Source organism: Megalobrama amblycephala, linkage group LG1 (genome assembly GCF_018812025.1).
Source record: "Megalobrama amblycephala isolate DHTTF-2021 linkage group LG1, ASM1881202v1, whole genome shotgun sequence".
Classification (NCBI taxonomy): Eukaryota; Metazoa; Chordata; class Actinopteri; order Cypriniformes; family Xenocyprididae; genus Megalobrama; species Megalobrama amblycephala.
Genome location: NC_063044.1, coordinates 59,110,056 through 59,125,552, shown reverse-complemented (window position 1 = coordinate 59,125,552; position 15,497 = coordinate 59,110,056). Strand labels below are relative to the sequence as shown.

Below are 15,497 nucleotides of genomic sequence, written 5' to 3'. Positions count from 1 at the left end.
TGAGAATAGTGAAGTCCACACCATGACTATAATGATAATGATGCAGAGGAAAAATATCATTGCAATTACTTTCAGTAAAAATTTTTTCCAGCTAATTTAACATTTAACAACCAATATTCATGCTCATTTACCCTATTTTTACATGTGAGTTAAGTGAGTGTTTTTCGATAATGACAAAGTTAATTTTTACTACAAATCTCAAAAACTTCAGAAATCCCTTTAAGGGAATACATGTGAATTGAACATGGCACAATGACCATCATCACAGTATGATGATGCCTAACTACTGCAAGGGATTCATCAATATATTGATTGAAGGACTGTTGGGACACTCCAGGCACAGGATGGTTTGTTCAGGAAAGATGAATCTTTCACCTCAATGACACATTGAGTATGACACATTAAAGTATCCTAATGTACAATCTAGGTGCTTAAACATGCATTGAGGAGAATATGTTAATGTGTTTCTCCCCCTCTTGATCACCACCCATTTGCCTTATCTTTTGGTTTCCTATAGGTCAGTTTTGGTGTTGGTATTCCACTCATGTTTAACAATGCTTTGCTCAGGGTATAAGGAGGAAAGGTGAGCTGATCTGGGAGAATGGCTTTAATCCTGCCACTCTCGTACACCGGTGCATAACCTCATACTACAAAAAAAACTTTTACAGCTTCTTCTGCACAGCACAGCAGTGCATTATTTGTTACAGCAAAGTTTTTCTATACAGTACTGTTTGTGTATTTAAACATGTAACCTAATAAATAACTTTACCTACTTTAAAGGCTTTGAGAATCTTTCCTTTATCACTGATGATGTTGAAAGCTAAAGTGATTGTAACTTTCATTATCTAAGCATTAAGGGTAAATCCTACAATTTCCAATCAGTTCTAAGGAAGGCTTTTTACCTTTAAAGAATAAGAGGTTAAACAATAACATCTTTATTGGAGTCAGATAAATACTTAAATTATGCACGTCATTCTTCAACTGCTTTTTGTTCTGATTATTGCATTTATCATTTATCAAAATAGCATTTATCAGCTATAATTATAAGCTTACCTGTAAAATTTTAATATCAGTGCATCCCTATAATCACAATTGCAGAAGCTGTTTTTCAAAATAAGTATGCAAGTTGTAACGTAACAAACAACATTCTAAAACATACAAAAAAAAAAAAATTCTGTAACAGCAAACAACATCAACATTTATTCCATTTGACCAAGATGTAAATATGCTGAAAATACACAGAAGGTCCATTGTATTGTATTTCCTTTTGTAACACATGCCAAGAACATAAGGTTAACCGTAGCAAAAATACAACAGAACTAATAATTTTAAACTAATAACTGCACCAGATAGCAGAAAACTTGTCCTCTAGCATAATTCTTGTGCCGTCACCATTGAGCACCATTCCCACAATCTATTATCCATATATTAGACAGTGCTATGTCGAGTTTGACTTTACTGACAGCTCTTTATGCTTCACTGGACAAATACGGTAATTCAATCGTGAACCTGTGTTGCTGTAAGCTGGTAGACATTCATAGAGTGTCATTAGTTCAGTTGAAACACATAGAGAATGTTTCAGTAGCCTGAAGTGATCACCATTGTCACATGGCCAGTCTGTAAGAGTAAGTAAAATGTAGGCGAGGGTGCGCAGTGCATGCCTCAGGCTTCAGTTCATGCTTCTGAATGCATTAGCAAGGCTATGTGGCTGCTGGCTTTTCATTTCTCTTCTTATAGTCTCTCTTTGTTATTTGTGTACGTCACTAAAACTACAAAGACAACCAAGAAACATTCCAGAGTGTTTTGTAGCTTCTTTGAAGCTCTTTGTAATGTCTATATCACATTCACATAGCATAGGCCTTCCCTTTTTCTCCCTTAAAACTAAAAAGCAAAAAGACACAAAACGAAATCTTCCACATTTCTCATTAAGATTAAACAATAAATCAGCCCTTTCCATCCAGTCCATCGTCCCTCCATCTCTCATCAATTTCATGTCAAAAGTCCCAGTCATCCACATCCAGCTGGCTGAGATCAGACTCCAGACTTGCCAGTCCAGTGGGCGAATCCTGAGGCTGCATGCAGTCTAGGCTGCTGATTGGAGAAACTGAACGCAGGAGCTCAGGAAGAGCCTCGGATGGTCTGCGCTTTATCTGAAACGTTACATTGAGCACAATGAAACATCGAGGAGAGAAAGTGTGTTTAAATTTGTAAGAAAATGTCAGGAATTTGCTCAGAACAGGGTAAAACTCACTTGTTTGATGAAGGGATGGCCTATCAGAGAGCTGGCAGAAGGTCTGTGGTAAGACATAACATGAATTTCAATCTATTCATCGCACCACAAATTATAACCTACTTGGTAACACTTTACAATAAGGTTTAATTTCTTAACATTAGATAAATGATTAGTGGGATATGATAGTGAGTAAATCATGACAGCATTTCAAATTATTCCTTTAAAAATAAATATAAATCGGAAGCAGTGGAGTGTTATTATTGACCTTTTCTCAGGATCTCTCTGCAGACAAAGTTCCACAAAGCCATGAAAGTGAGGACTGAAGGTCCGGCTGTATGGGTTTCCCGCAGAGGAGGATGAGGGCTCTCCGTTAGTGTGGCGAACTCCACCGGCACTGGGGCCCTCACAGATCCCAGAGTCGGCCCCCGAGCGAGACGGTTTCATGCTCAGTTCTTCAGGGGGGATGGTGGTGGTGTCCAGAAGGCAGGGGACTGTACCATTCAACTTCTCTAACAACATCTGACGCAGGCAAAGAGACATTTTATGAAGCTAAATGTAAGTTAAAAAAGGAGTGAATGCAAAAAGGGATGGATAAAATGCAAGAGTGTGCCTTACCTGCGTAGCAGGCATGTCTTTAAAGGGCACGTGTCCATTAGCTAGCTCACATGCAGTGATGCCCAAACTGTAAATGTCTGAGCGGAAGTCATATCCCTGAAGATTCTGTCATATGCAGAGATGAATACAGATGCAATCAAATGTCATTTACTCATTTCTGAAAAGTACAGTATACACTACTGTTCAAAAGTTTGGGGCTTTTCAGTAAGTTTATTTATTTTTTTAAAGAAGTTTCTTATGCTCACCTGCACTTATTTAATCAATATTACAGTAATAAAAAAGTAATAGTGTGTATTTCAGTGCATTCTAATGTGTTGCTGTGCTTCTTAATATTTTTGAGGATTCTTTGAATAAAAAGCTCAAAAGAATAGCATTTATTAGAAATAGAAATCATTTCTAACAATGTTAATGTCTTTACAGTCCCTTTTAATCAATTTAATGTAGGCTTGCTGCATAAAACTTTATATTTACTTTATATTACTGACCCCAAAATTTAGATTGGTAGTGTATATCAAACATACCTGCTGCAGAACCTCTGGACTGAGCCAAGGTAGCACTTTAACACTGTACTGGGGAAAATCGTGTACAACGCGTGCTCTCTGACCGTGACGAATCAAGCTGAAGATACTCCTAAGACCGGACAAATACACCTGCCCATCTGCTGAAATCAGGATGTGGCTTGCCTTCACACTCCTACAAACACAGATTAAGATGATTAAAAAGTATTCTTGTAGCACCTACATTCAAAACATGAGACTGACAGTCTGGTTTGATGGTGGATATATATATAAAGGGTTAGTTCAGCCAAAAATTAATATTCTGTCATTAATTACTCACCCTCATGTCGTTCTACACCCGTAAAACCTTTGTTCATCTTCAGAACACAAATTAAGATATTATTGATGAAATCCGATGGCTCAGTGAGGCCTCCATTGAGAGCAAGATAATTAACACTTTCAATGCCCAGAAAGCTCCTAAAGACATGTTTAAAACAGTTCATGTGACTACAGTGGTTCAACCTTAATATTATGAAGCGACGAGAATACTTTTTGCACGCCAAAAAAAACCCAAAATAACAACTTTTCAGCATCTGACTTTTCAATATCTAGTTATGGCCGTGATTCAGATCGCATGTCAAACTGCTGAAATCACGTGACTTTGGTGCTCCAAATCACTGATTCGAAACAAAAGATTCGTAAAGCTTCGAAGCAGTGCTTTGAAAATGGCCATAACTAGATATTGCTAAAAAGTTGTTATTTTGTTTTTTTTGGCGCACAAAAAATATTCTCGTCGCTTCATAACATTAAGGTTGAACCACTGTAGTCACATGAACTGTTTTAAATGTCTTTAGTAGCTTTCTGGGCATTGAAAGTGTTAATTAACTTGCTGTCAATGGAGGCCTCACTGAGCCATCGGATTTTATCAAAATTTTCTTAATTTGTGTTCTGAAGATGAATGTCTTACGGGTGTAGAAAGACATGAGAGTGAGTAATAATGACATTTTTGGGTGAACTAACCCTTTAACCTGTTTGTCTAATAACAACAATAACTAATCATGTGAGTGTACTTGTGTTCCTCACCGGTGAACGTAGCCCATCTGATGTATGTACTCCAGCGCTCTCAGTACACCCAGCAGGATGTAGGCAATTGTCTGCTCGCTCAAACCATCAGCAAAATGTGTACTGATCAAGTCTCGAGCTGAACCTTATAGAGAAGAGAAACACAAAAAAATGGTAAGCAAAAAACATTTTGAGCAGGTCAGACTTGATATAGTTGATGCAGAATGTCTCAGCTAACCGTAGGCCATGAAGGGCGTTATCACCCACAGTTCATTCTCAGCAATGAAGACGCTCTTGTATGGGAGGATACAGGGGTGGTGGAACAGCTTAGACACATGGAGTTCTCCCTTTGGGAAAAGACAAACAAAAAGTGGTTGCAAGGCTTATGTATATTATATACTAACGATATGCATGACTAATTAGTTAAGTATTAGTTTTAGCCGCACCCACTACTTACAATCACAAACTAATTAGAATTACAAAAGCACAAAATTACTAAAACTAATTAAAATGAAAATATTAATAAATACTATAATAATATATAATACTAAAGATTCAAGAATAATACTAAATAATCCTAAAATAACACTGCATTGACTGAGGATATGTTCTTATTAATGTATATTAATGTATATGTACATATTGTTTTTTTTAAAATAAAGACACGTTGTTAAAAATAGCTTATTTTGAAACAGTTATCGGTGATGTGAGGTTTGGGAATACAACAAAATATTAATTTCAGTTATTTAGCATATTTTGCTATTTCATATTTACTATTGTTTAAAAAATTATAAAACTTTCTACTGACCTGTAAGTAATTGACCATGTCATTAGTACAGGAATCCAGGTCAATACGGCGGATGGCCACATGCTCCCCTGTAGGTCTATACCTGGCCAGATTCACTGTCATCAAATCCTCCAAACCTCGACCTACACAAGCACAGACAAACACACACTCATCAGCTGTAGGAATCACAGACGATCGCAGAGAACCTCGCAGAGATATCTGTACTAGTGCTGTGCAGTCTTGGCCTCACCTATGACAGTGCGCAACTCATAGGCGTTGTTGTCTGGAAGAAAGCTTCCCATCGTGTCCCTGCGTGGGATAGGGCTCAGAGACTCTTGACTGTCCTCATGGGCCTGAGTCAATGAAGAGTCATTAGTCAAATAAGGAAACACATTGTGGCCCACAAAAGTGTGTTGGCACTGGGGCTAAATAAACAAAGTGCCAACTGAATACGGCTGTGTCTCGATCACCTTCCTGATGTCAGACAGTTTATTGTAAACATAAACTCGGGCATTAGAATGGGCCTTGATCCACTAAATATTGAGACACTAGGGAGCGGATTGAGACACACTTCAGATCCCAAGAGCATTCCCAGCCCTTTTTAACACAACCAAATCCTTTTAACATACTTAAATTATTAGATTGTGAAACCTGTGATTTTACTGGAGGTGCATTTGTGATAGTGGCTTGTGGGTATGCAGACATACAGTGACCCAATAAAGTATTTCAACACTTAAATGGTTAGTTCATCCAAAAATGAAAATACTGTCATTAATTACTCACCCTCATGTCGTTCTACACGTGTAAGACCTTCGTTCATCTTCAGAACACAAATTAAGATATTTTTGATAAAATCTGTTGGCTCAGTGAGGCCTGCATCGCCAGCAAGATCATTTCCTTTTTCAATGCCCAGAAAGCTACTAAAAACATATTTAAAACAGTTCATGTGACTACAGTGGTTCAACCTTAATATTATAAAGCGACAAGAATACTTTTTGTGCACCAAAAATAACAAAATAACGACTTTATTCAACAATATCTAGTGATGGGTGATTTCAAAACACTTCTTCATGAAGCTTCGAAGCTTTACAAATCTTTTGTTTCGAATCAGTGGTTCGGAGCGTGTATCAAACTGCCAAACTCACATGAACTATTGAAGTTTCAAAACACTTATGACGTAACAAAGCCTCGTTTTCTGAAATCATGGGATTTTGGTGCTCTGAACCACTGATTGGAAACAAAAGATTCGTAAAGCTTCGAAGCTTCATGAAGCAGTGCGTTTTGAAATCACCCGTCACTAGATATTGTTGAATAAAGTCTTATTTTATTATTATTTTGTTTTTTTGGCACACAAAAAGTATTCTCGTTGCTTTATAATATTAAAGCTGAGCCATTATTTTTAATCAAAAATATCTTAATTTGTGTTCTGAAGATGAACGAAGGTCTTACGGGTGTGGAACGACATGAGGGTGGTAATTAATTACATTATTTTCATTTTTGGGTGAACTAACCCTTTAATTCATACTTACAAATGTATGAATGTCATTACATTAGATGATCAAATACCAAATCAAATGGCATCTACCTTAAAGTAATGTTCTTGTTCTCCTTTCAAAGCAAAGCATTTCACAAAACAAGCTTGTTAGGTTTTAAAAGATAATTTTGTACAGTAAATCTATTATTTTAAGAAAAAACATGCTCGAGTCTGACACTTTCTGGTGGTAAACATTAGCAAAATGTGATGAATATGATGAACTTGCTGATCTATAGTAGATGAACTATACTAGCAGTTTGGGTCAGTAATATATATTTTAAAGAAATTAATACTTTTATTCAGCAAGGATACATTAAATTGGGGTGACAGTAAAGAAATGTATACATTTACAAAATATTTTATTTCAAATAAATGCTGTACAAATACCTTCTATTTTGAAAAATAAATGTTTCTTTAACAACAAATTATCTAATCATCATATTTGAGTGATTTCTCAAGGATCATGTGACTCTGAAGACTGGAGTAATGATTTGAAAATTCAGATGTAACATCACAAGGAATAAATTACATTTTAAAATATATAGTCAAATAGAAAACAGTTATTTTTAATTAATAAAATTATTATATTAAATAAATAGAATTTCACAATATTACTGTTTTCACTATTTTTGTGCCTGTGTGAATTTCTTAAATCCACTACCAGTTGGTTGAAAGTCACAGCAAAGATCTCTAGATAAAGGCTGTTTGCAGATGCCACTTTGTTTGATAGTTTATTTCTAATGCAAAGACATTTTAAGTATTTTTTGACTCACTGCACAATCACAGATGTTGTAGGGAGTTTGTCTTTTGTTTGTGTTCCAGCATCAACCTTTAGTGTTTCTGACAGGATTTGTGTCACCGTGCAAGCAGCAAACATTCTAAGTGCATGTTAGCTTTCCTTCAAAATGCATCATAGTATTTTGGGATATCAATCAAATATATTATGACAATCAATGTCAGTTTCAGTGAATTAGGAAACATTTCAAGTACACGCATATACAATCACAGATAACAGCATAAACCAACCTGGTTTTGAAGAGGGGAAGGGTTTTTTTTGCGCATACACTGATAAATCCCAGCCATTGCAAAGCTCTTCAGAGAATCATACAGATCAAGTACTGAGAAACGGCAGATTATAGCTAATTAAAGATTCAGTCCAACTGTTCTGAAACTCAGTACGAGACCAAGAAGTTGAAACTGCAGCAGGAATGGCTTCACAAAACTCTGCATATTTGCAAAAGCATGTTATAAGCATCAAATAAACTGTACAATACACTATTTTGCATTTGGCCATAGATATGCATGATCCCATTAAGACCAAGTACTTTTTTTTTTTTTTTTTTTTACTCACATTAGTTTCCATGGAACTCATAGATAATATTAACAATAACTCTCAAATATTTGAGAGTATTTGTCAGTGGAGATCATGCAGGTCTATGGCAATTCATGTAACAAATCATTTTTCGCCCTTTGATGTGTTTGCAGGAGTATTTCAGTGAACAGTGCAGCAAGCCCAGGCTTTGACAGGATGACTCCATGTGTTGCATTAACACAATGAGCATCATCCAACTTCACATGCTTAGGTGACCAATGACAACATTATCACTATTCCTGGTGTTGGTTCATTCTTTGTGACAACTCTTATGAGTGAATTTCATAAGATAGATGTCTTAAATTGCATTAATGAGGGGTAATGCAGAATTAGTCTCACTGATTCACAATGTGTCAATTTATGAGGTGAAAGGGCAGTAGCAGTAAACAACAATACACAAATCACAGACTAACCATTTACATTCTTAATTATCTGTTGAATTGGACTGATAATTAGATAAAGAAGCAATTCATTAAATTCACTTAAGTTTATGTCCTCCTTCATTAAAGGGACAGCTCACCCAAAAGTGCAAACAGTATGTACTCATCCCTTAGGCTACCATATGGCTTTAGAAACTTTGGATTTTAAGGGTTTTTTTTTTTTTAATTACTTTTATTCAGCAAGAGTACAATAAATTGGTCAAAAGTGTCAGTAAAGGTGTTTATAATGTTTTTTTTTTGTTTGTTTGTTTTTTTAAATGCAGTTCTTTGGAACTTTCTATTCTTCAAAGCATGAAAAAAAAAAAAAAAAAATAATAATAATTCACAACTGTCTTCAGCATTGATTATAATAAATGTTTCTTGAGCACCAAATCATAATTTCAGAATGATTTATGAGGTATCATGACAACTGGAATGACAATGCTGAAAACTGCAATCAAAAGAATTAAAGTTACATTTTAAAATAAATTAAAATAGAAAAATGTAATAATACAATGTAACAATTTTACTGTGTTTCTGATCAAATAAAAGCAGCCTTGGTGAATATAATACTCTTCTTTTAAAAAGTAAAAAGATAAAAAAAAAAAAAAAAAAAATCTTACCAGCCCCAGTAGTGAATCTATCAATATTTATGTATTTGCTCTAAAATTATTTAAAAGGGTGAGCCATCATTTCAACCAAACTCTCATTTTAACTCTTATAGAGACTTAACATGCATGTGTATTGCAAAATACAGTGTGACTCTAGCTAAAAACATTTTTGCTATTAGATATAATCACACTATTAAATAAGTTAATAAGACTATTATTAGTGTGTCTTACACTCATGCTTGCAATTTACAAGTCAAAGAAAAATTACAAAAATGCAAATCAAATCTTGGGTGAAATTTTGGGTGAACTATCCCTATTGTATCTGATCTTCAACATGAATGTGTTGAATTGCTGTTTGCTCTTTGATTCAGGCTCTTAATTATGATTCAATTATTACATTACTGGGTAACTAAACCCCAAGCTTTCATTTCCCTTTGGTATTATTGTAAGCACTACTTACAATAAAAAAAAATAAAATAAAAAAAACACTTTACCCAGTGAGTTTCTCAGGCCGTAATTTTTCTTTTCCTCATTAAAGTTTGAACATTTCCCTCTTCTGGACCCTCAGTCTGAGTGGGTGTGGAGGTATGAGTGTCACAGCAGCACGATGAGTGCATGCACGCAAACACAGGAGCACAGGGGGATGTATTCATCCGATCACACACACACACACTCACACACTCACACACACACCATTAATATTGCATTTGCTAATTGACACAAACACACACCAGCTCACATGCTCATACACGCACAACCATCGCACACCCACACCAACAGGCGAATGGAAAAGCTGGAAGATATTCCGCACTTACTTTCCTTAGTGGGCTTGCCTGAGTTTGCTCTGGCGTAGAGAAACCATGTAAATGACGCAAAAGACACACATACAAACAAACAATGTGCCTTTAAAGTGGTTCTCACAAATTTAAGAAACACCGAGAACATCTTTACTTTTCTAAAAGCCCCTCTTAGCTTATTATCAACATCATTCCAATCTAAACTCTCTACATCCTTCATGCGACTGAATCAATTCAAAAAGATATTTTGTATAAAATTTTAAAAATGTAATATATATTGATACCCAATTATTAGTTTTTCCCCTTTCTCCTAACAAACAAACAAACAAACAATGAAACATTACATAAGAAAGATTCTAACATAAATAAATATAAGAAACACAGTGTCAAATTTTTTATTGTCTAGTCTACATTGCTACACAGGGCTTGAAATTAACTCTTTTGCTCTTCAGCCACAGTGGCTAGTGGTTTTCCAAAGTTACTAGCCACTCAGAATTTTCACTGGCTACATTTTTGACACCAATACCATGGGGGAAAAACTGCCATATAGATATTTTTATTATTATCTCATAATTTGGCAGCAGGCATGTTAGGCTGCTGTCACTTTAAGACCTGACACACAGATCTATTATACTATTACACACGCGGTTTCTTTCTCAAATGTTAACGTTCACTTAAAACATAACTGCTTACATGAGCTTACATGAAAACTCGCCATTTAGACATTATTTTGGGTGTATTTGACTGTTCAAGTGCAATATGCAGCAAAAAAGAACTTTATTTAGTACGGAGAGGTGGCTTTATGTGTGCGCACTTTGGGTGTGAGAAAAAAATCCCACGCCAAAATTCAAGCCCTGTAACACCAACAATTTTCATCCGGAGCAAATGAAACGAGTGAGTGAGGGGAGGCGGGTTTGTCGGATAGATGAAAGAGTGAGAAAGCGCAGCTGGTATCATGTATTCTTGTATCTATTCTATGGAAAATGAGTATTGGAAGCATTTCAGATATTTCAGTGTCAATATGTATCAATATTTTTGATAACACTATATCGCACTTAGTTTATTATTTCAAATGCCTTTTTAAAAGACTACAATTGAAAAATGTATATTATATAAAATTCAACCCGCCAAAGTGGCTAGTTGGAGTGACTGCGTTACACGCCACTGCTGAAATCCACCCGCCTTTGGTGGGTTGGCGGGTGTTAATGTCAAGCCCTGTTGATACCACATATATTATGATCTATATCGCAGCTGACACAGATATTTAATCGCATTGCATATACTAAATGATCAAAATCATTTAAGAAAGAAACAATTCTATTTATATTACTTGAGCATTCAATTCAACAAAAAAGGATAAACCATCAAAAAAAAACATTCTTTAATATCTACTTTCTTATTTTAACATCTTTTTTAAAACTGAACAATCTTGGTGATCATCCCTTTTTATTTAGGAATTGCCATTGAACACGTAACAGCCAAAAGCAAATGAAATTTAGCATCTTTAAAGCAGACATGAAGCAGCGATTATGGACTACAACAAAATGAATGGAAGCAGACATGGAAAAAGCAGCAACATCTAAAAAAAAATCTCTTCATTGTCCATGAATTACACACCATCTTAGAGACAGGCAACTTTAAAAACTAATTGATATTAGCTACAATATAGCATTCAGACTGTCAAGACACTGTGGCTGTACAGTTATATATATATATATATATATATATATATATATATATATATATATATATATATATATTTCAAAGCCACTTGGCATTAAAATAAATCTCTTGAACAAGACACCTGTCAGCGAAAGCATGCAAACTGGAGAATTATACACCACACAAGTCTGAAATAATACTTTCCATTTTTACAAGACAGTTCTTGTACCAGTACAGTCTAACATATTAGTTCAGTTTATAATGTAAACTACCGTTCAAATGTTTGGGGTCAGTAAAAGTTTTTAATGTTCTTAAAAGAGTTCTCCTAAACTCATCATGGCTGTTAATTTGATTAGACTAATTTTGTGAAATAGTATTACAATTTAAAACAGCTGTTTTAATTAAAATTCATGTTGAATATATTTTTAAATGTCATTTATTCCTGTGTTGGTAACGCTGAATTTTCAGCATCATTACTCCAGTCTTCTTTGTCACGTGATCCTTCAGAAATCATTCTAATATGATGATTTGCTGATCAAGAAACATTTCTTATTATTATCAATGTTGAAAACAGTTGTGCTGCTTAATATTTTTGTGGAAACCGTGATACCTATTTTCAGGATTCTTTGATGAATAGACAGTCGCTTTTTATCAGTTTAACGCATCCTAGCCAAATAACAGTATTAATTAGGGCTGTAACGATATGCGATATGAAACCGAAATCGCGATACGCAGGTCCACGAACCTGTATCGCGATGTGAGAAGGCAGAATCGCGACACACCCCTTCCAACTCCCAGAGTTATCCTTCCTGTCCAGATCCAATGCTACCACATTTTTAAATTACTATAAGTATTAGGGGTGTAACGATTTATCGTAGATGGTGTGTCTCAATCAGCTCAGTAAGTGTTTCGGGCACACATTGAATCTTGCAAGCAGGTTTAAACGTTTCTCATGTCAGTCTCTTGCATGGTCGCGTGAGAAAAGTCGTGGCTTTCTTTCACCGCAGTGCACAGGAACAGCTGTGCTCACAGAAAAGCAAAAGACGCTTGCGATGCTTTGCTTTAAGAAGTTCTGTGGGGCCGTTCACATATTGCGTCTTTTCCGCGTGCAAGTCAGTTATTATTTTCAAATGTAGCCGCGCGGCAGGCGCGCTCATAATGGGATCAACGCGGTCGCGACGCGCATGCAATTCTGAACTTCTCAGAATGCCGCAAGCGCACCGCAGGTCGTGTGACAAGAATCAACCGATCAGCTATGGCCTTTCCATAACAAAACATCAAAAGCTCAGCCGAACAGCTGATCATAGCTGTACATGGTGGTTTTTATATCTTATCTCCATCAATATATCTCGTCGTAAAACTAATGCAAGGGCTAGAAATCATTTATCCTTTGCAGAAACATCCTGATCCTCTTGGAGAGCTCAGTTCATGGTTGCATAGCAACGACCGACGCCAGGGGAGCGCAAGCGCTTTGGAAAGAAGAAGAAGCGGTGCGGCCGCGCCTTCCACGCGTTTTTAGACGCGATATGTGAACGGCCCCTATTCATAATTCTAAGTTCATGTTAAATTTAACATTTTTTTTCAGTGACAGACAGCCCTATTCAACTGTTAATTTGAATACAGAAGGTTTTTATTAAAATTTTATATTTATTTATTTTATTGAAATGTGATCTTGTATGTACAACAAGGAAAATTATTGAAATTTGTTCATGTTTTTTTAATAAATCTTATTTGAATTTCAGTTTCATTTTGTTCAAAATATCGTGATACGTATCGTATCGTGAACTCCGTATCGAGATACGTACCGTATCGTGACCTGAGCGTATCGTTACACCCCTAGTATTAATTTATTTAAAAATAATAACAACATCTTTTACTGACCCTAATCTTTTGAACTAACTGGGAGAGAATGCGAACGTTTATACTGTAAACCACTGTAAACTAGTCTGTAAGTAAAAGTAAAAGCTCACAATCTACCGATACATATAGTGTTCCTGTAAGAGTTCACCTTAGACCTCCCCTACAGATCAGTTGCAGTGACTCAGCTGTCAGTTGCACCACAGAAGCAATCCATCAACACCTAGCAATTACACTACATCAGAGTCAGCCTACATACATACAGATACATCACCACAAAAAGAAGATTAAAAAGCCTCACAGACACAAGGACACACACAATCTACTGTTACCGCCATCATCAGTCACCATGACACAAACGCTGCACTTTCATTACAGAGCAGTAACACACCACACCGTATAACACAATTACAACAAAAACCCACAAAGATTGGCAATATTAAATTCACAAAACCTTTAATGAAGCGCACACAAAACAAACAGCGAACCAAAAGCTGTATTGTTGCTTTTGCAAAGGTTGCGATCATGGGTAAACTGCTTCTCTTTTGCTATGTGCCTGCATAGCTGACTATGAGGGGGATTTGTGTCCAAAAAAAGTGTATCTGTGGGCCAATTGACCCTTTGAATGTTGCATATAGGAACTAAATGTTCGTGCCAAAGGTTTGATGTTCAAGGGCTCCCCTTCACACTCACCCTGGCTACAGTGGAATAAGCTCAGGCGGTGGGGTTTGCTGAAAGAGGTACGAGAAGCACAGCGACATGAGGTGCTGCTGGACTATTGAACTCACCTCCAAATAACTCTAGATCCCTCAGGCTTTCCACACTAAGTTTCTCTGACACCCAGCGCTGAGAGAAAGTGAGAGATCAATGTACATTCAAACAAAATCAGTCACTTAGACAATCATGTATGTCATGAACTCAATCAAGCTCACTCACCAAAAAAGACATGGATCCTGGAGATGGTGATGACAGGTAGAAGTACTTTCACAAACACATAAAGAGTGAAGGCCTGAAAGAACATAGCAGAAGTTGATTAAATTCATAACATTTGATTGTTTTCTCCTGCTCTAAAGCTTTCTGAATCATGCAAAGAAATTATTAAAGAACAGTGGTCCACATCAAATGGGATTTATTGGCTAGATGTGTGTTTGTAAATAAGATGACTTTGGGTTTGCTCAGTTAGTGAGCAGCATTAGAAATGAGTATGTACTCACACAAATCTTCTATGTTATAAAAAGCAGGGTTAATCATTTATAAACAAATGTAGCATGCAAGTTTCCAGGTCAGTATCTTTCAGTTAGCCAAGCAGCGACAAGAATATCTCTCAATTATGATAAACAGAGGCTCGGAGGTCCAGTGTGCTTGTGTAAGTAATGCAGTATAATCGTTAAACTCACCCTCTGTTAATAACTTGCGTTCGTCTTATTGATCAAATAGGCAAATGTTTGGTTCAGTTATAAACAAAACTGGAGGATGAAACGTATTTCTTCCCTCGCAGTGGGCGGGGTCGTGTTAAAAGCGTTAGGTAATTGGACAAGCGTCGTTGACGACTCGGCGTCCTCGTGTTCCTATTGGATCACAGGCTGGATGCGTGTCTCCCTATTGGTCTAAATTCGTGAGCACATGAAATATTCATGCATTCTGTGTTGCCATATCTTCGTATTATCATTTATTATAAATATGAGCTGTTGCGGGTTGCAGTTTTAGGGTCCAAAGGCTGATCGCAAATGTCAAATATCCCACCACTGTCATAGTCACAGTAAAGAAAGATTTATTAATTTGTCTAGACGGTCTGTAGAATATATAAACTATTTTAATTATCTTCGTAAAATGCGTTATTTTGCAACAGTGTGATCGTTTAATCAATGGTTATTGTTTGTTTTCTGTGCAGAGCAATGAAACTTTTCTCAGTGATTCATGTACTAAGATTTATTTATTTTAAAACAACATATGAATGGCATAACACTCACCCCCGGTTTCACAGACAAGGCTTAAAGCAGAACTAAGTAACTTTTTTACCTTCATAAATAGTTTTCTAAGTCCTTACGATG

At 36.1% G+C, this 15,497-nt stretch overlaps 1 protein-coding gene across 3 annotated transcripts; it reads right to left on the bottom strand.

The window, feature by feature from the left end:
- Nucleotides 1-1,177: 1,177 nt before the first annotated feature.
- strada (STE20 related adaptor alpha) lies at nt 1,178-14,997 on the bottom strand. Of its 3 annotated transcripts, XM_048205007.1 has the most exons (14): nt 14,844-14,997; nt 14,383-14,455; nt 14,235-14,292; nt 9,946-9,974; nt 7,755-7,820; nt 5,445-5,547; nt 5,216-5,337; nt 4,646-4,754; nt 4,429-4,552; nt 3,370-3,541; nt 2,849-2,953; nt 2,499-2,752; nt 2,252-2,294; nt 1,178-2,150 (listed from the first exon to the last, which is right to left on the bottom strand). In XM_048205007.1, exons 2-14 carry the CDS (start codon nt 14,392-14,394, stop codon nt 1,995-1,997), a joined length of 1,353 nt encoding a protein of 450 aa, XP_048060964.1. In that variant the 5' UTR covers nt 14,395-14,455; nt 14,844-14,997; the 3' UTR covers nt 1,178-1,994. The 3 variants fall into 3 exon arrangements, with proteins under 3 accessions (XP_048060964.1, XP_048060975.1, XP_048060983.1); XM_048205018.1 differs by lacking the exon at nt 7,755-7,820; XM_048205026.1 differs by lacking the exons at nt 7,755-7,820; nt 9,946-9,974; nt 14,844-14,997 and having other exon boundaries at nt 14,383-14,460.
- Between the last annotated feature and the right edge of the window lie 500 nt (nt 14,998-15,497).

Bases quoted from the DNA above. Each gene is read 5' to 3' on its own strand.
- strada (XM_048205007.1), bottom strand. The intron at 5,548-7,754 runs GTTGGTTTATGC...TCATTGACTCAG, and splicing joins CTTCCCCTCTTCAAAACCAG to GCCCATGAGGACAGTCAAGA. The intron at 4,755-5,215 runs GTCAGTAGAAAG...CTTTTCCCAAAG, and splicing joins ACATGGTCAATTACTTACAG to GGAGAACTCCATGTGTCTAA.